The sequence below is a fragment of the Hypanus sabinus genome, chromosome 29, assembly GCF_030144855.1.
Source record: "Hypanus sabinus isolate sHypSab1 chromosome 29, sHypSab1.hap1, whole genome shotgun sequence".
In the NCBI taxonomy this organism is placed as follows: domain Eukaryota; kingdom Metazoa; phylum Chordata; class Chondrichthyes; order Myliobatiformes; family Dasyatidae; genus Hypanus; species Hypanus sabinus.
In genome coordinates this window covers 7355663-7376370 of record NC_082734.1, presented here as the reverse complement: position 1 = coordinate 7376370, position 20708 = coordinate 7355663, and the positions used below count along the sequence as shown (strand labels likewise).

At 45.9% G+C, this 20708-nt stretch overlaps 2 protein-coding genes across 8 annotated transcripts in view; both read right to left on the bottom strand.

Annotated features, from left to right (window-relative positions):
• The window catches only part of LOC132382944 (BTB/POZ domain-containing protein KCTD5-like), a 45200-nt gene extending 43602 nt beyond the window's left edge, over positions 1-1598 (bottom strand). For both annotated transcript variants that reach the window (XM_059953551.1, XM_059953550.1), the window contains exon 1: positions 1422-1598. In XM_059953551.1, coding sequence (XP_059809534.1) covers positions 1422-1571 — 150 coding nt within the window. In that variant the 5' untranslated portion in view covers positions 1572-1598. The remainder of the gene's footprint in view (positions 1-1421) is intronic.
• A 1831-nt stretch (positions 1599-3429) lies between these two features.
• Positions 3430-20708, bottom strand: part of LOC132382940 (testis-expressed protein 33) — a 35877-nt gene continuing 18598 nt past the window's right edge. For 3 of the 6 annotated variants that reach the window (XM_059953539.1, XM_059953538.1, XM_059953536.1), the window contains one exon: positions 7206-8398. In XM_059953539.1, coding sequence (XP_059809522.1) covers positions 8064-8398 — 335 coding nt within the window. In that variant the 3' untranslated portion in view covers positions 7206-8063. Of the gene's footprint in view, positions 7028-7205; positions 14043-20708 lie in introns of those variants that run through there. The other 3 variants (XR_009508507.1, XM_059953537.1, XM_059953540.1) reach the window with 3 other exon arrangements.

Genomic DNA, 20708 nt, shown 5'->3' with positions numbered 1-20708 from the left:
CCAAAACTGTACACAACACTCCAGGTGTGGTCTCACCAGGGCCCTGTACAAATGCAAAAGAATATCCTTGCTCTTGTATTCAATTCCCTTTGTAATAAAGGCCAACATTCCATTAGCCTTCTTCACTGCCTGCTGCACTTGCTTATTCACCTTCAGTGACTGATGAACAAGTACTCCTATATTTCTGTATTTCCCCCTTACCTAACTCTACACCGTTCAGATAATAATCTGCCTTCCTGTTCTTACTCCCAAAGTGGATAACCTCACACTGATTCACATTAAACGTCATCTGCCAAATGGCTGCCCACTCACCCAGCCTATCCAAGTCACCCTGAATTCTCCTAACATCCTCATCACATGTCACACTGCCACCCAGCTTATTATCATCAGCAAACTTGCTGATGTTATTCTCAATGCCTTCATCTAAATCATTTATGTAAATCGTAAACAGCTGTGGTCCCAAAACCGAGCCCTGTGGCACCCCACTAGTCACCACCTGCCATTCCGAGACACACCCATTCACCGTTACCCTTAGCTTTCTATCTGCCAACCAGTTTTCTATCCATGTCAATATCTTCCCCCCAATGCCATGAGCTCTGATTTTACCCACCAATCTCCTATGTGGGACCTTATCAAATGCCTTCTGAAAATCGAAGTACACTACATCCACTGGATCTCCCTTGTCTAACTTCCTGGTTACATCCTCAAAAAACTCCGATTTGTACTACTTAATTTAACTATCACATGCTCACTGTAGTTCATAGTTTTTTTCTATCATGTACTTCAGCTGCAAAGATTACAAATTTCACGACATATGCCGGGGTGATATTAAACCTGATTCTGATTGAAGGGGCGATGAATTTTAGATCAAATGTTAGACTGTGGTGGACGTAGATACATGCCATGGCAAACATTTCAAAGAAAGAGCAGAAGTCGGGCGAAATCCCGACCCAGCAAAGCACAAGAACCCGGTCTAACCACGCAGCTTACGGGATCCTGCTTGTGCGCGTGATTTTGCCCGGTTTCGCGCCGCCAGAACGCCTCGGAAGTACTTTTGTGTTGAAAGTTGCGAGACGTCCAACGTTTTGGTGCCCCTGGACACGGACCGTTCTGACTCGTGTTAGTCTGAGCTCTGAGAGCACTCCCGCCGCTCTGCACCAGGCTGGGATGGTACTGAGAGTAGAACCGGGATAATGAGCTCAGATACCCCTTATTGCCACCACCACCACCACCCACACGCCTTAAGCACCATCGTTAAACATTATGCACTCAGCAGAAGCCACCCACCCCCTCCATCCCCGGCTCAACCCCAACACTGGCCTGCCTCCCCCTCTCTACAGTCCCCCCTTTCTCCAAACACCAGCATCCCTTAGGCCGGCCCACCTCCCGTAACCCTAACCCGACCTGCCGCCGTCGCTCACCCGGTCGGACAACAGCTCGCCCTCCTCCTGGCACAGGCGGTACAAGAAGGACTTCTCCTCACGGCACAGCGTCTGCCGAGTGGTCAGGAAGTGTGTGCCCCCGACATTAAGCCGAACCCACTTGTTATTCGGCTCCTTCCCCTCCGCCATCTTCAGCTCCCATCCGCCGCCCCGCCCCCTCACGGCACGCACGCCAAGCCCCGCCTCCGACGTCACACGCTCGTCAGGGTCCGCCCACGCCGTCAAAACCCCGCCCCTCATGGCGAACTCGGAGCCGCTCTACCCTAAGCCCCGCCCCTTAGCCCGTCGCACTGTTCTCTGGGAGTTGTAGCTTGTCAGGGTGCTGCTGGGAAGTGTAGTTTGTAGTCGGAGCTCAGCCTGCTCCATGAGTCTTCGTCTTCTGTTGTCCATCGAAATCCGATGACGACGTTCGCTCCTTTAGCGGTGAGATCTTTGATGACCATACAGCCCTATCCTGGACCCACAAGCACTATTGTAGGTGGGACATGTGTATGTGGTAGTGATGGCAACCATGGCTCCTTGAGTACAACACAAATCAGCGACCGATTGTGGCGGCTCTGAGATCCTGCAGCAGGGTCAACCGTTAACATATCATAGAGAATATCATAAAGAAATGTCAGTCTTCGTCAAGATGCACTCAAACCTGTTGTTCCAGCAGAACCTTGCTTCTGCCTCCACAAAGCGCCGTGCGGCCTGCTGTTTCCAGCAATTTTATCTCAGGTTTCTAGCATCTGCAGGTTTTTGTATAAGTTAAAAGTTCAAATGTATTATCAAAGGTTGTATACAATGTACAACTTTGAAATTCATCGTCATGCAGCACTCACAAAACAAAAACACAATAGAATTCACAATAAACCACACTCAGCAAATATGACCACAGCTCCAAGATGCAAAAGAGGACAAATCACTCAAATAACAGACAAGAGAAATTCTGCAGATGCTGGAAATCCGAAAAATACACACAGAAAGCTAGAGGAACTCAGCAGGCCAGACAGCATCTATGGAAAAAAGTACAGTCAACATTTTTGGTCAAAACCCTTTGGCAGGACTGACATTTTGGGACAAAACCCTTTGCTGAAATAGCTTTTCAGAAACACAAGGAACATGAACTGCAGAGTCCCTGAGAATGAGTCCACATCTGCAAAGCCTGTTCAGTGCTAAGGCAAATGAAGGCAGTTCAGGAACAATGTAATGATCAGTGTACGTAAAAATCTTGTGCTGTGCAATTGTTTTACCCAGTGACAACATGTGTGCACTGAATAATTTCTTCAATATAAACAGTATAGTTAAGCCGGTTCGAAAATCTGCAGACAAGTCTTCACAAACTCCATGTTGTCAACACTGTCCGCATCAGCAACCAGAAAAGGAAATGTGATTGCGTAAGACTGTGAAACTAAACATGCCAAGGGTGGCAATCTTTTGTGCACAGTTCAAACCTTTTTTGGCACTGCGTTACCCAAGACTCCTGCACCTCCCACCAGATGGTAGTAGCAAGAAGAGAAAGAACTGGTCAAACAGGCAGACAGTGCTGAACACCTGTTCATTTTCCATTCTCTGCTTCATCGATGCTAAATTATGTTTGATGCAGTAATGGAGCCAACCATGGGTTCGTCTTTTGCTGTCAGTCTTGTAGACCTACATTCCAGGGTACTCTGTTTCCCCACACAGTCGCCATCCTCACAGACACTGACAACACTCAATCGACCTGAGCAACTTAGCAGTTGGAGTAGCATCTGAGCGAGGAAGGGAATTGTTGATATTTGGAGGGGGGGGCAACTCTGCATCTACTCCCAGTTACTGTCGATTCCATGGCTTTGTCCCACCTCCCTCTCAATCCACTGGACTGAATTCCTATAGTGTATTTAATATTTCAGTAATATTGAGAAATATTGTAAATATATTGTTTGATTGCAGAGGTACTTACAAGCATGTTGCCTGGATTGGGCAGCATGCCTTATGAGAATAGGATGAATGAAGTCAAGTCAAGGCAAGTCAAGTCACTTTTATTATCATTTTGACCATAACTGCTGGTACAGTACATAGTAAAAATGAGACATTTTTTCAGGACCATGGTGTTACATGACACATTACAAAAACTAGACTGAACTACGTAAAAAAAAACAGAGAAAGCTACACTAGACTATAGACCTACCCAGGACTGCATAAAGTGCACAAAACAGTGCAGGCATTACAATAAATAATAAACAGGACAGTACAACAGTAAGGGGTCAGTCCAGGCTTTGGGTATTGAGGAGTCTGATAGCTTGGGGGAAGAAACTTACATAGTCTGGTCGTGAGGGCTTGAATGCTTCAGTGCCTTTTCCCAGACGACAGGAGGGAGAGGAGTTTGTCTGAGGGGTGCGTGGGGTCCTTCATAGTGCTGTTTGCTTTGCGGATGCAAGATGTAGAGTAAATGTCTGTAATGGCGGGAAGGGAGACCCCGATGATCTTCTCAGCTGATCTCACTATCCGCTGCAGGGTCTTGCGATCCGAGATGGTGCAATTTCCGAACCAAGCGGTGATGCAGCTGCTCAGGATGCTGTCAATACAACCCCTGTAGAATGTGATGAGGATGGTGGGTGGGAGATGGACTTCCCTCAGCCTTCGCAGAAGAGACACTGCTGGTCTTTCTTTGCTATGGAGCTGGTGTTACACCTCCTCTCTGTAAGCTGAACTTGGCCTTTTCACCTTGAAGTGAAGGAGGATGAGAGGCGAGCTGATAGAGGTGTATAAGTTGATGAGAGGCATTGATCATGTGGATAGGCAGGGGCTGAAATGACTACCACAAGGGGGCATAGTTTTAAGGTGCTTGGAAGTAGGTACAAGGAGGATGTCAGATGTAGGGAAATTCTAGGCAGTTTCTAGAGTAGGATACATGGTCGGCACAACATTGTGGGCCGAAGGGCCTGTCATGTGCTGTAGATATCTATGTTTCTGTTTTTTTTATGATTGATTAAGCATTCTTTGTTTGTTTACATAATTCATTACAGGTTATATGTAGAAGTACTGTACGTTAATGGCATACGTCATTATGCCACCAACTCATATGTGAGCGCCTCACTAAAGAAAAAGTAAGTAGGCATGTTATCCCACCTCTTGTGCTTTGCTTTTGATTAGTTTCTGGATTTATGAAACATGACAATTCCATTTGACACTTTTCTGCCCAGCTAACCAGATCATAGGACACAGGAGCAGAATTAGGCAATTCAGCCAAGAGTTGCTGCTCCACCATTTGATTGTGGCTGAGTTGCTATCACTCCCCTTAACCTTTGACGCCCTTACTAATCAGGCACCTATCAATCTCTGCTTTAAATACCTATACCCAATGACTTGGCCTCCCTGGCTACCTGCGGCAATGAATTCCAGAGGTTTGCCACCCCCCGGCTAAAGAAATTCCTCCTTGTCTAAAGGGATGTCCTTCCATTCTGAAGCTATGCACTCTGGTCTTGGGCACCCCCCCCCCCAATTAATGGAAACATCCTCACCAAGTCCACTCGACCCAGCCTTTTAAATATTCGATCAGTTTCAATGAGATCCCATCTCATTCTTCTGAACTCCAGCGAGGCCAGCATGAATGAGCTGCAAATGAAACGTCTGTGCACAATCTTACCCATTATACACCCTCCTCCCTCTCTGTCCCCCCACGGAAGGTTAAGGGCACGTATGTGGGGAAGGATATACCCGAGTAATAGTTTACAGAACCAAGAGGTGTTTGGTTGTGTTGTAGAGGAAAAAGTAGTGAGGACTAGTAAATAGGATGTGGATCGTGTTAATGTGCTAACAGGGAACCGCAGACAAAGCCTCAAAGTAGAGCCATGGAATGCAGCAGTGAAGTTTCAGGAACTTCATTAATTGTGTTATAGTGTGTACCCTTTCCTTACCTACAGCGTTTAGGGCGGCAGTGAAGGTCCTCCATCTCTGGCGGTGTTCAGGGCTCCCTTCATCGTCTCAGTAGCTTCCTCTCGGTTTTCACTACTGTCAGTCAAGCAAGCCCCGGGTGGAGACTCAGGAATACCGTCACACTCAGATGTAGAAGGATCCTTTGCTGTTTCTGTAACTGTTTTATTTGACCAGTCAGGGTTGTTAGCCCTGAAATGAACCCCCGAGGTTGGAGGATATGTGCACCCATTATTGCAATGGAAAATAGGATTTACTGTTAATAATTATTTTACTCTGTAATCAAGATCTATTCAGTTACTTAGTGAAGTCTTCCTGTAGCCACCATTCCAAATACTCCACCATTCCATCATGACTGATTTATTACCCCGCTCAATCTGATTCTCCCACCTTCTCCCCCATAACCTTTGACATCCTCTATTCTGATGCTGTGCCTTTGGGTCCTAGACTTCCCCCAATATAGGAGTCATCCTCTCCACAGTTGCCCTATCCTTGCCTTTCAACATTCGATAGAAATCCCCTACAAATGAAGGGACCTGGGGATGTGATGCCTCCTGCAGTAGAGCAGCCACTTATTTGATGATGAGACTCACAAATGCAACATCTCAGAATCAGGTTTAATAACACTGGTATATGACGTGAAATTCGATAACTTTGCGGCAGCAGTACAATGCAATACGTGATAAATATAGAAAAGGAACTGACTTACAGTAAGTCAGTATGATAATTGTTTAATTATCTTAAATAATTAAATTAAGTCAATCAAAAACAATTTTTTTAAAAAGTGGTGAGTTAATGTTCATGGGTTCAACGTCCATTCAGAAATTGGATGGCAGAGGGGAAGACACTGTCACTGAATCACTGAGTGTGTGCCTTCAGGCTTCTGTACCTCCTTCCTGATGGTAACAACGAGAACAGGGTTTTGGAGAACCTTGATGATGGACGCTGCTTTTCCAAGGCACTGCTCCTTGAAGATGTCTTGGATACTACAGAGGCTGGTACCCATGATGGAGCTGACTAATTTTACAACTCTCTGTAGCTGACTTCGATCCTGTGCAGTACCTCCCCATACCAGATGTTGATGCAGCCAGTCCAAATGCTCTCCACAGTACATGTGTAGAAGGTTTTTGAGTGTTGACAAACCATATCTCATCAAACCCCTGATGAAATATAGCCACCATCTTGCCTTTATAGCTGCATTGGGATTGGGACCAGGTCAGATCGACAGAGATATTGACAGCCAGGAACTTGAAACAGCTCACTCTCTGATCCGTCTGGGAGGATTGGTTAGTGCTCCTCATCTTGCCTGTTCTGAAGTTCTCGTTCAGCTCTTTGGTCTTGTTGACCTTGAGTGCGAGGTTGTTGCTGCAACACCACCCAACTAGCTGATATACCTCGCTCCTGTACGCCCTCTCGTCACCATCTGAGATTCACTTAGGGAAGATATTACTAATGGACATGCCAGCACGTTCAGAGTTCAATGAGGGATGTTGGATTAACCTGAGCATTTTGTTTAGAATTATTATGTTTGTGATTGTTGATTTCAAACACCGACACAGTTTGATCTATCAGATTACTGCTACGGTTGGAAATGGTGACACAATTCGAAGCGTTCATGTAGACCAAGCCCAGTCTGGCCATAGTGACTCTCCATCATGAAGTTGTGTCTGTGGCAGATCCCTGCAGATCTTTGGAAGCGTAAACAAACCACATGATAGAAAAATAGAGCCACATCTTACACAATCATCAAAACTCATCAACACCACTCCCTCTTTCTCTCTCTTCCTCTCCCCTTACTTCCCCCTCCTTCCCTCCCTCTCTCCTCCCCTCTCTTTTCCCCCCCTGCCTCCCCCACTCTCTCTCCCCTTACCTCTCTCCTTCACACATTCTCCTCACACGCTTGACCAACTGATTCTACAGCACTTACGTGAATAATTGCAACCTCAACTTCAACATTGTCTGAAGCTCAGGCTCCATCTCATCAACTCTGAGCCGAACCTGCTCAAACTGCACAAGCTCACAGATGGATCACAGTGGGTCTCACCAGCCTTAATTTCCATCTAAAAAAAAAACAATCGTATAATCCTCCCACCACAAACAGTCGAGCACAGCCGCAGAATATACAAGGTCATCCCTTTAGACAGAGATGAGGAGGAATTTCTTCAGCCAGAGTTTCACAAGAATTATCCCAGGAATGAAAGGGTTAACGCGTGAGGAGCGTTTGATAGGTCTGGGCCTCTACTCGCTGAAGTTTCAAAGAATGATGGCGGACCTTATTTGAACACTGAAAGGCCTCAATAGAGTGGATGTGAAGAGGATATTTCCAATAGTGGGAAAGTTTAGGACTAGAGGGCATAGCCTCAGAATACCAGAACTTCTCTTTAGGACATAGATAAGGAGGGACAGGGTGGTGAACCTGCAGAATTCATTGGCACAGACGGTCGTGGAGCTGAAGTCATTGGGTTTATTTAAAGCGGAGGTTAATAGGTTCTTGATTAGTAAGGGTGTCAAAGGTTATGGAGAGAGGGCCAGAGAATGGCATTGAGAAGGCTAATAAAGCTGCCAAGATAAAATGGTGGAGCAGACTTGATGGGCTGAATGGCCTAATTCTGCTCCTATGCCTTATGGTCTTATAAAGTTTCAGCAAGCTTGCAACCTTTCCCCTTCCCTCCAAGAAAGGCTTCGCCTACTAACCAGGGCAGATGGATCCCAGTTGTTTCCTGTTTACAGCGGAGGCAAAGGCTGGTTATAAAACTCCCAGAACATCTCATCCTTCTTATCGATGCACTCAGCAGTTACTTCACTTTCCACGCTGCCGCCGGTCGCCACTGCCACCTCTGGCTTTGCGACGGGCCGCTTTGCCTTTGGGACGGTTGTCGGCGGCTTTGCAGCGACTTTCTTCGGCGCTTCGGGCTGCCCTGGCTGAGCTGTGGTTGCATGCTGGCGGGTTCGGGAGACAAACTCAGGCCAGTTCCTCGTTAGCTTTGGCTGCTCGTCCAGGTACTGCTGAAGGTTCTTTGACAACCTCTGCTGGGCCAGCAACGTGTCAGTCCGGGCACCTTTAAACAGCAGAGAGGGCAGCGTGACCGAGGAATAGCATCTATCCCTGTCATTGGCCAAGTCGGTTATGTACGTGCAGAACAAGAGCAACAAAGATTTAAAAGCTTTTACTGAGTCGTGTCAGTTAAGGTACAAGCTGGGCAACTTTTACAGAGCAACCCACACAAAAAGATGGAGGAACTCAGCAAGTCAGGCAGCATCTATGGAGGGGAATAAAGAGTCGACGGTTCAGGCCAAGACCCTTCATCGGGACTGGAACAGAGGGGGAAGAAGCCATAATAGAAGGGGAGGGGAGGGGAAGGAGTACAAGCAGGAAGGGGTGGGTCTGGGTGAGCACATGGCTCAAGAGACAGAGGGTAGCAGAGATCAGAGAGGGGAGCAGAGAGAGAGGGTCCCATCAAAGTGAAGATTTAAACTCCTTCAGAGTAGCCTCAAAGAGACTTCACAGTGAAGCAGCAAACCATTAACTCAAAAGATTTTTACAGCCCCCTCCCTTTCCAGTGTTCAGGAAGGGCTGTCGACTGTTAATTCCCTTCCATCGACGCTGCCCAACCTGCTGAGTTCCTGCAGCATTTTGTGCATGGTGCTCCAGCTTTCCAGCATTACAGCTTACAGTGCAGGAGCGACAAACCAGGCCCACCGAGACGAAGACATGCACGCTCAAAAGCCCACAAAGATAAAGAGAAGGGGCCTTCCGTGTGTAACAGGCACAATCGATACACGCGTGACCCCGCATTCTCATAATTGATCCATCTGGCAACGTGCTTCCTTACCCAAGCTTTGCCCCCATCGCCACAATGACTTGTGGCTCGGAGGACTCTTTGCCCGAGTGAGGAGGTTCTGGGTTCAAGTCCCACTCCAGAGGTTGGAGCTCAGAACTCGGCAGAGAGTCCTGAGGGTGTGCTAATTCAGCAAGAGATATTGTTTTTTTCCTGTCTGGCTTAAATCCACACTCTCAAGCACATGATAAAGTTTGGTCAGGCCCTGTGAAGTAGGACTCCAGGTATGTTTGAAATGTGTTCACCATTCCTTCAAGCCTCTACTTTCCCAGAAGTTTATGTACATTTAGCATGTGTGTCCAGAGAACCGAGCCTGTCACGTGACAGCACTGCCCTCTCCTGGTCGGAAGTCACACCACAACATTTCGCCCCTCCCAACAAATCAATGCGCTCTCAACCATGAGCCACCTTAACTGGATTAACCCGTCTAGCACCAAGCCGTTGGCCCCCTGGTGAATCACCAGGGCTGGACACTCCTATAAAGGGTGCTACATGTGCCTGGCTTGTTCTCTTTTTGCCATCCTCGAGGGACCACCCTGCTTCACTCCAGGCTGAAGACTGCAGAACGGCGCTGGAGACACGTGGTGAGCTGTGCATTGAATAGGGTTGTGGGAGTGTTTATTGTCGTCCCTGTAGCAGAGAGCCGTGCCTGCCCATAGTCAAGGGGTGGCGGGTATTGTAGTTACTTTTTCCTTGCTTGTATGTGAACCTGTACCCTGTCACCACACCGTTTTCCCATGTATTGTACTGCCAACCTGATTTTTCCCACGCTCGTCTATTCTAAGCGCATTTGTGTGAATATTGTAGCCGCTTGTGTTGTTCCCAAGCTTTTCTCCCCTTGTAAATAAACTCCTTATTATTCAAACTGTGGTCCAGAGCCCTTGCCTCTGAGACCCAAAGAATCGGTCTCATTTCCATCACAACATTGCAAGCTATCGAAAACTTTGACGAACTTCTACAGATGCTCAGTGGAGAGTATCCTGACTGTTTGGTATGGAAACACCAGTGTCCAGGAATGAAGAAGTGTTGGGTGCAGCGCAGTCCATCACAGGCAAAGCCCTCCCCACCACTAAGCACATCTACAAGGAGCACTGTAATAAGAACGCAGCCTCCATCATCAAAGACCCTCACCATCCAGGCCATGCTGTCGGCTCACTGCTGCCCTCGGGCAAGAGGTACAGGAACCCTCAGTTTCCACATGACTGGGTTCAAGAACAGTTAGTACCCTTCGTAGCTTCAAGATTTGGGGGAGCAGATTTAGGACGGAGATGAGGAGGAACTGTTTTTCCCAGAGGGTGGTGAATCTGTGGAATTCTCTGCCCATTGAAGCAGTGGAGGCTACTTCAGTAAACATATTTAAGACAAGGTTGGATAGATTTTTGCATTGTAGGGGAATTAAGGGTTGTGGAGAACAGGCAGGTAGGTGGAGATGAGTCCATGGTCAGATCAGCCATGATCTTATTGAATGGCAGAGCAGACACGACAGGCCAGATAGTCGACTCCTGCTCCTATTCAAACCGGCTCACAAAGTGGAGCGCGGCGGCATTGAGGCAGGTCCCAAAAAAGGACACCAAGCCTGCTTCACCAGCAAGGGGAAAAGCCTGCGCGAAGGACGGGACTGTGAATACGTGCCCCCTACAGCATTCCCGCCCAGGGAGGGAGGGATCAGGAAGGCTTTAAAGTGGGGCTGCGAAGTTTGAATAAATCTCTTTTGTAACTGCAGCTCACCGACTCCGTGTCATTATTGCAGTGCTGCGTGTAGCACAGCGCTACAAAAAGTACATATATGTCACCCAATACAACCCTGAGACTAACTTTCTCACAGGCATTCACATACAAGAAACACGATAGAATCAATGAAAGACTGCACCCATCAGGGCGGACAAACAACGTGCAAAAGACAACAAACTGTGCAAATACCAAAAGAAAGAAAAAAAAATGGAATAATAATAAATAAGCAATAAATATCAAGAACATGAGATGAAGAGTCCTTGACAGTGTATAGTTATTTTTTTATCATAACTTCTACTTTATTTCTTTATTCTCCTGTAAGTGCCTGAAAGAAAATGAATCTGTATATGGTGACAAATACACATTTTGATAATACATTTACTTTGACTTTAGTTTGATCCGGACAGCAGCACAGATCGAGTCAGAGCACAGAATCAAGCCTTTCGGCCTACTCTTCCTTGCTGACCAAGAGGAACTAGCCCATCTCTCTACTTTTGGCCCATATTGATTCCTGCCTTATTCCGCAGATGACACAAGGGGTGGTAGTGTTGAGCATAGTGTAGAAGGTTGTCGTAGGTTACAGCGGGTCATTGACAGGGTGCAGAGCTGGGCTGAGATGTGGCAGGTGGAGTTCAGTCCAGAGAACTGTAAAGTATCACTGAGTTAATGACGAGATGATCAGCAGAGTGGAGGATCTTGAGCTCCATGTCCATAGATCCATCAGAGTTGCCCCACAAGCTGATGAAGGTGTCAGTAAGGAGTATGGTGTATTGGCCCTCATTAGTTGGGCTAAGGAGTTCATGAGCTGCGAGGTAATGTTGCAGGTAAACTCTATGGGTACAAGCCTTCCCCCCATGAGGACACCTTCGAAAGTTCACTAATTCCTCTCCAGGCCTCGTGGTGCATGGGGCGACAACCTCTCCGTTTCTTCAGCATTTGCCTGTGTTTTTTTTTTATGAGGCCAAGTTGTTAGCTTGACGCTCAACCCAACACGTGTGGAAAGCGTGCAAGGAGCAGGCGGGACCACTCGCCTCGAAGTCTAGTGCTGATGCCACCACACCACCTGCCACACATCTGAACAATGAACCCACGAACAGTACTTCACTATTTTGTTTGCTCTCTTCCACAACTTATTTCAACTTTTGTACATTTTTTTATCATTTATAGTACAGTATACTCTATGCACTTTTACATAAAGTATATTTTATTGTCCTGCTGCAGCAAAACAACAAATTTCATGACATTTGTCAGTGATAATAAATCTGATTCTGATTCTGAATACTCCAAGTGGGAAGGGTTAGGCTAGGGCCAAAATAGTGAGTTGCTTGGCAACTCAAAAGAACAGAGGGCCTGTTCTGCGCTGTATCTCGAAATAAAATAAAAATGTGATATAACAATAGGGTTTTCTGGAGTTGGAACTTTATCTCGAGGCTCTTGAACTCAGTCTGATGACTAATGAAGGCCACGACACCGTACCACCCTGGCAACTTGCATGGCATTTTTGAGGGATCTGTAGACTTTGGATAAATAGTGCAAAAAAGAGGAGAAAAAATAGTGTTCATGGGTCCATTCAGAAATCTGATGCTGGAGGGGAGAGAGCTGGTCCTGAATCATTAAGTGTGTGCTTTCAGGTTCCATACCTCCTCCTTGACGGTAGCAATGAGAAGAGGGCATGTACTGGGTGATGGGAGGGTCACTGATGGTGGACGTATCTCTTAGAGGCATCACCTTTTGAGGATGTCCTCATTGCTAGAGAGGCTAGTGCCCAATGATGGAACTGGCGAGTTTACAACTTCCTGCAGCTTTTTCTGACCCTGTGAATTGATCCCACCCCCCCCCCACACACCCCATTCTAGAAGGTGATGCAACCAGTCAGAAAGCTCTCCATGGTACATCTGTAGAAATTTGCGAGTGTTCTTGGTGAGAGACCAGATCTCAAGTTCCTCATGAAATATAGCCCCACTGCCTTTGTAATTGCATTGATAGACCGTCATTGACGTTGACAGCCAGGAACTTGAAACTGCTCACCCTCAATGCTCGATGAGGACCGGTGTGTGTGTTCCCTCAGCTTCGCCTTCCTGAAGTCCACAATCAATCCCTCGGTCTTACTGACGTAAAGTACAAAGTTATTGCAACCGTCACTCAACCAGATGATCTATCTCCCTCCCGTTTGCCTCCTCCTAAAAATTCAAAACCTCTTCTTGGAACAGAGAAGAAATTTAGCCTGAAGACGTGGTGTGCTTTTGGAACACTCTTCCCCGGAGGGCCTCTTCCCTGAGCAGCTTCACATTTAAAGGCAAAACCACTGATTTTTAGATACTGGGGCAGTGATGGCTATTACAGCTCAGGGTGTCAGCGTTCAATTCTGAGTAAGCAAGTTTGTATGATCCTTCTGTAGACCAAAGATGTAATGATTAGTAGGTTAATTGGTCATTGTAAATTGTCCTGTGATTAGGCTAGGGTTAAATTGATAGGTCGATACCGTGAAATTGAAAGGCCTATTCCGTGCTGTATCTCTAAATAAATAATTTTTTAGAATATACAATCTGATTGTGTCTCCAGCGATATTCTTTCCACTCGTCTTTGTCTATGTATAGCTTTTCATAAACTTATTTTGTATTTCTATTTTTCTGCAAATGCCTGCAAGATGCTGAATCTCAAGGTAGTATGTGGTAGCAATAACGTCCTTTGATTATAAGGTCTTAGGCCGAGGACACAGCCTCAGAATAGAAGGACGTCTCTTTAGAACAGAAACTGAATGATTTATTTAGCCTGAGGGTAGTGAATCTGTGGAATTCATTGCCACAGACCCCAAAGTTATAGGGTGTATTTAAACTGGAGGTTAATAGGTGCTCTATTAGTAAGGGCAAAGGTTACAGGGAGCAGACAGGGAGAATGGGAGACAGAGAGAAAATGATTTAGCCGTAATGGAATGGCGGAGAAGACTCAATGAGCCAAATAGCCTAATTCTGCTCCAATATCTTATAAATTTACTTTGAACTAAAGACAAGAGAGTGATTTTATTTCACTGCTTTACATCCTCAATCGCTCTAGGAATTCTCCGCTCTTTTCTCCAGCTCCCCTAACGCTTTCTTGACTCTCTGGTGAAAGATGTTCATCTGAACCCAGTGACCTAAAAGACGACAGACAACTTTGCTAATATCAGGGCGCAAGCTTGGCATCAAATCATCTTATCCTAATTTAACAACCAGCCCCCGGTTACGTGAGGGTTCTGTTTCGGAGGTTGTTCCCCCATGAGCCAATTGCTTTGCAAGTTAGAAATTTCCTAGAGCTACCTATATTGTACTGTCCTGTACAAACTTGTTGTAATCGTTCATTGCATTGAATAAATAACACTACTCGTAATTAAGTGATACAAGAGACCGCAGATGCAGAAATCCAGAATGTCAGACAGAGCACTGGAAGAATTCGACTGTCCATTTCCTTCCACAGATGCTGCCTGACCTGCCGAGTTTCTCCAGCACTTTGTGATGCTGCCCATAATTCAGCTAATTGGATTTATGCCTTGCTGAATACCATTAAAAATGTTTATTTTTATTATTACTAGATTGAAAAAAGTACAGAATTTGTGTGAAGTCTGGTTCCCATAAGTCCAGGCTATTCATTACCCAGGGAGCCATTTCCATCAAGGACGTATAGTATGTACAGAAAAGGGTCAGCAACCTCGTGAAGGATCCCACTCACCCTGCTCGTGGACTAGCTGTCCCACTCCCATCAGGGACGAGGCTATGTAGCATCCATGCCAAGACCACCAGAACTCAAGAGTTGTATATGGTGACATACATATACTTTGATAATAAATTTACTTTGTCCTTCAAAAAACAGTAACTTTCCCCAAGCAGCAAGGCTGACCAACACCACCACCCACTAACTCCACAACTACTTGATGATTTTCCATCAGTCACCTTGGGTACAGCCTTGTGTCACTTTATGGACATACAATCCGTGGATACAAGCTACCTTACGTATTTATACAACCCTGAAATTATGGGCATTCATGGGAAATCCAAGAAACACGATAGAATCAATGAAAGACTGCACCCATGAGGACGGACAATCAACTTATGTGCAAAAGACAACAAACTGTGCAAATACAAAAGAGAAAAAAAGAAATAACAAGAAATAAATAAACAATGAATATTGAGAACATTAGGTAAAGAGTTATTGAAATTGACTCCACAGGTTCGGTGATGGGCTGAGTGAAGTTAATCCCACTGGTTCAAGAGCCTGATGATTGAGGGGTAATGACGGTTCCTGAACCTGATGGTGAGTCCTGAGGCTCCTGTACCTTCTTCATGATGACAGAAGTGAAAAGAGAACGTGGCCTGGGTGGTGGGGGTCCCTGATGATAGATGCTGCTTCCCTGTGACGACACTTCCTGTAGATGTACCCAATGGTGGGAAGGACTGTACCTGTGATGGACTGGGATCTATCCACTACATATTGTAGGACTTTGCGTTCAAAGGCATTGATGTTTCCAGACCAGGATATGTTGCAACCAGTCAATACACTCTCCACCACACATCCATGGAAGTTTGTCAAAGTTTTAGGTGTCATGCCAAATCTCTGCAAACTCCTAAGGAAGTAGACACACTGATGTGCTTTCTCCGTAATTGCTCGAACATCCTCTTAAGTGATAACACCGAGGAATTTAAAGTTGCTGACACTCTCCACCTCTGATGAGGACTGGCTTGTGGACCTCTGGTTTCCTCTTCCTGCAGTCAGTAATCAGCTCCTTGGTTTTGCCGACAGTGAGTGAGAGGTTGTTGTAGCACCACTCAGCCAGATTTTCAATCTACCTGACACTTTCTGTAGATACGCCCTGCTGCCTCTTCCTTACTTCCCTTCACACAGTGCAGAATGCTTACACCTCTAAGGAAGGATATTCGGCCCATCAGATCTTTGCTGAAATGATCTTTTCCCCTACAGGTTCTGATTTGATGCTCTGGAATTTCCTCTTCTTTTCCCGCACATGGAATTTAAGTTGGCGTGGAAAAGATCCTGGTGAGGTTGTAAGTCCTGCAGCTTGCAGGTCCCTCGCCCTGTCTTTCCCCCTCACCCCACCCCTCATGATAGAGACCAGACGTCTGTCCTTAAGGAGGAAGGAAAATCAAGGGGAGATCTGTGATTGGGGGAACTGATTAAATAGTAAAACATTCCAGATATAGGGTCTTGACCCCCCCCCCCCCCCGCCTCCACGGAAGCAGCTCGGCTTTGAGTCTCTCCTATAGTTCACGGCACATTCTAGCTTTACCATCAGGCGGCAAAGCAGCATGGTGGTTAGCACAACGATTTACAGAAGCCAGGTTGGGGTTCAATGGATACTGGGTGCAAGTTGAATAGGGAGTTAACATTGGCATGTGGCAAAGGTAATGTCGCAGTAGTTATGGGGGATTTCAACATGCAGGTGAACTGGCAGAATCAGGTTGGTGCTGGACCCCAGGATAGGGAGTTTGTAGAGTGCCTACAGGATGCACTCTTGGAACAGCTTGTACGAGAGCTGACCAGGAACAAGACTATTCTGGGTTTAGTGTTATGTAATGAACAGGATTTGATAAGCGATCTTGCAGTAAAGGAGCCATTAGGAGGTAGTGATCATAGTATGATAAGCTTTTATCTGCAATTTGAGAAGGACAAGGGCAGATTGGAGGTGTCAGTGTTGCAGATGAACAGGGGAAAGTATGGAGCCAAGAGGGAGGAGCTGGCCAAAGTTGACTGGACAGATAGCCTAGCAGAAAAGACAGTGGAACAGTAATGGCAGGTATTCTTGGGAATAATGCACAAGGTGCAAAATCAGTTCATCCCCCAGAGAAGGAAGGATTCAAAGGGGGAAAGGGGCCACAGTGGTTGACAAAGGAAGTCAGAGATTGCATAGCATTAAAAAAAAGGAAGTATGACAGAGCTAAGGTGAGTGGGAGGACAGATGATTGGGAAGTTTTTAAGGAACAACAGAACTTAACTAAAAAGACAATATGGGGAGAAAAAAATGAGGTACGAACGCAAGCTAGCCAGGAATATAAAGAAAGATAGCAAAAGCTTTTTTACGTATGTGAAGAGAAAAAAGATAGTTAAGAACAATGTTGGGCCCTTGAAGAATGAATTGGGTGAAATTGTTATGGGAAACAGAGAAATGGCAGAAGAATTTAATGAGTACTTTAGATCTGTTTTCACTAAGGAAGACACAAGCAATCTCCCAGATGTATGGATGGGCCAAGGACATAGGGTAACAGAGGAAATGAAACAGATTGACATTAGGAAGGAAACGGTGATGAGAAGACTGATGGGACTGAAGGCTGACAAATCCCCAGGTCCAGATGGTCTGCATCCTAGGGTACTAAAGGAGGTGGCTCTGAAAATTGTGGATGCATTGGTAATCATTTTCCAATGTTCCTTAGGTTCAGGGTCAGTTCCTGAGGATTGAGAATGGCTAATGTTATCCCACTTTTTAAGAAAGGAGGGAGGGAGAAAACAGAGAACTATTGACCTGTCAGCCTGACATCGGTGGTAGGGAAGATGCTAGAGTCCATTATTAAGGATGAAATAGTGGCATATCTAGATAGCAGTGATAGGATTGGGCCGAGCCAGCATGGATTTACCAAGGGTAAATCATGCTTGACTAATCTGTTGGAGTTTTTCAAGGATGTAACCAGGAAGTTAGATGGGGGAGATCCAGTGGACGTAGTGTACCTCGATTTTCGGAAGGTATTTGATAAGGTCCCACATAGGAGATTGGTGGATAAAATCAAAGCTCAGGGCATCAAGGGGAAGACATTGACATGGATAGAAAAGTGGTTGGCAGATAGAAAGCAAAGGGTAGCGGTGAATGGGTGTTTCTCGGAATGGCAAGTGGTAACTAGTTGGGTGCCACAGGGCTCAGTATTGGGACCACAGCTGTTTACGATTTACGTCAACGATTTGGATGAAGGCATTGAAAATAACATCAGGAAGTTTGCTGATGATACTAAGCTGGGCGGCAGAGTGACATGTGATGAGGATGTTAGGAGAATTCAGGGTGACTTGGATAGGCTGGGTGAGTGGGCAGATATTTGGCAGATGACGTTTAATGTGAATAAGTGTGAGGTTATCCACTTTGGGAGTAAGAACAGGAAGGCAGATTATTATCTGAATGGTGTAAGGGAGAAATACAAAGAGATCTAGGAGTCCTTGTTCATCAGTCACTGAAGGTGAATGAGCAAGTGCAGCAGGCAGTGAAGAAGGCTAATGGAATGTTGGCCTTTATTACAAAGGGAATTGAGTACAAGAGCAAGGAAATCCTCTTGCATTTGTACAGGGCCCTGGTGAGACCACACCAGAGTACTGCGTACAGTTTTGGTCTCCAGGGTTAAGGAAGGACATCCTGGCTGTAGAGAAAGTGCAGCGTAGATTCACGAGGTTAATTCCTGGGATGTCTGGACTGTCTTACGCAGAGAGGTTAGAGAGACTGGGCTTGTACACACTGGAATTAAGGAGATTGAGAGGGGATTTGATTGAAACATATAAGATTATAAAGGGATTGGACAAGATAGAGGCAGGAAATATGTTCCAGATGCTGGGAAAGTCCAGTACCAGAGGGCATGGTTTGAGAATTAAGGGGTAGGTCATTTAGGACAGAGTTAAGGAAGAACCTCTTCTCCCAGAGAGTTGTGGGGGTGTGGAGTGCACTGCCTCAGAAGGTAGTGGAGGCCAATTCTCTGGATGCTTTCAAGAAGGAGCTAGATAGGTATCTTATGGGTAGGGGAATCAAGGGATATGGGACAAGGCATGAACTGTGTATTGATAGTAGTTGATCAGCCATGATCTCAAAATGGCGGTGCAGGCTCGAAGGGCCGAATGGTCTACTTCTGCACCTATTGTCTATTGTCTAACTCCTGCTGGTGTCTCCAAGGACACCCATGACCATGTGGGTTTCCTCTGGGTTCCCCGGTTTCATCCCACATTCCAAAGATGTATGGGTTAGTAAGTTGTGGGCATGCTATGACACTTGCAGGCTGCCCCCCGGCATAATCCTTGTTGAGCAAACATGAGGAAATCTGCAGATGCTGGAAATTCAAACAACAACACACACAAAATGCTGGTGGAACACAGCAGGCCAGGCAGCATCTATAGGGAGAAGCGCTGTTGACGGTTCGTCAGGACTAACTGAAGAGAAAGATAGTAAGAGATTTGAAAGTAGTGAGGGGAGGGGGAAATGTGAAATGATAGGAGTAGACCGGAGGGGGTGGGGTGAAGCTAAGAGCTGGATAAGGTGATTGGCGAAAGTGATACGGAGCTGGAGAAGGGAAAGGATCATGGGACGGGAGGCCTCAGGAGAAAGAAAGTGGGGGGGAGCACCAGAGGGAGATGGAGAACAGGCAAACAACTAAATATGTCAGGGATGGGGTAAGAAGGGGAGGAGGGGCATTAACGAAAGTTAGAGAAGTCAATGTTCATGCCGTCGGAGGCTAACCAGCCGGTATATAAGGTGTTGTTCCTCCAACCTGAGTTTGGATTTATTTGACAATAGAGGAGGCCATGGATAGACATATCAGAATGGGAATGGAATGTGGAATTAAAACGTGTGGCCACTGGGAGATACTGCTTTTTCTGGTGGACCGAATGTAGGTGTTCAGCAAAATGGTCTTTGACTTCTGTAACTTCTGCTAATGCCCCTCCTCCCCTTCTTACCCCATCCCTGACATATTTAGTTGTTTGCCTGTTCTCCATCTCCCTCTGGTGCTCCCCCCGCCCTTTCTTTCTCCCGAGGCTTCCCGTCCCATGATCCTTTCCCTTCTCCAGCTCCGTATCACTTTTGCCAATCGCCTTTCCAGCTCTTAGCTTCATCCCACCCCCTCCTACTTTCAAATCTCTTAGTATCTTTCTCTTCAGTTAGTCCTGAGGAAGGGTCTCGGCCCGAAACGTCGACAGCGCTTCTCCCTATAGATGCTGCCTGGCCTGCTGCGTTCCACCAGCATTTTGTGTGTGTTAATCCTTGTTGATCTGATTTGACACAAATGACACATTTCGCTGTATGTGTGACGAATAAAGACAATCTCATCTCATCTACAACCTTGTACCTCTGCTCTAGCTACTAGTGTCCACTAGAGGGAGCAAAGACTGCACGGTGTCCAGAACACATTTCTCACTCTTTTAATTTTCAGTTCACTTTACTGCTGAGTTCCTCTAGCACTTTGCGTAGCAATTTGTTTATTTGTTTGTTTTTGTTGATTTTGTTGATTCTGATATTTATGTGTCTATTTATGAGAGAGAGAAGAAGAAAGAAAATGAGAAAGAGAAAGAAAAAAGAAAGAGAAAGAAAAAGAAACAGAAAGAAAAAAGAAAGAGAAACAAAAAGAGAAAGAAAAAGAGAAAGAGAAAGAAGAGAGAAAGAAAGAAATAGAAAGAGAAAGAAACAGAGAGAGAGAACACACACTAATTTTAAACATATAAGACATAAGCGTAGATTGATTGTCTGTCCATAAAGTGACACTAGGCTGTACATAGTGACTGAGTATAGCAATAGAGTGAGGTGGAAGATAAATGCATGCTGACGGATTGGAGCAGGGGGCAGAGATTAAGATTTCTGGATCAGTGGGACCTCCTTTGGGGCAGGATTGACCTGTACAAAAAGGACGGGTTGCACTTGAATCCCAGGGGAACCAATATCCTGGCGCAGGATATTGGGGAGAGTTTAAATTAGAATTGTTGGGGGGTGAGAACTGAACTGAAGAGACTGGGGAAGAGGAGGTTGGCTCACAAATAGAGAAAGCTTGTAGACAGTGTGAGAGGGAGGATCGGCAGG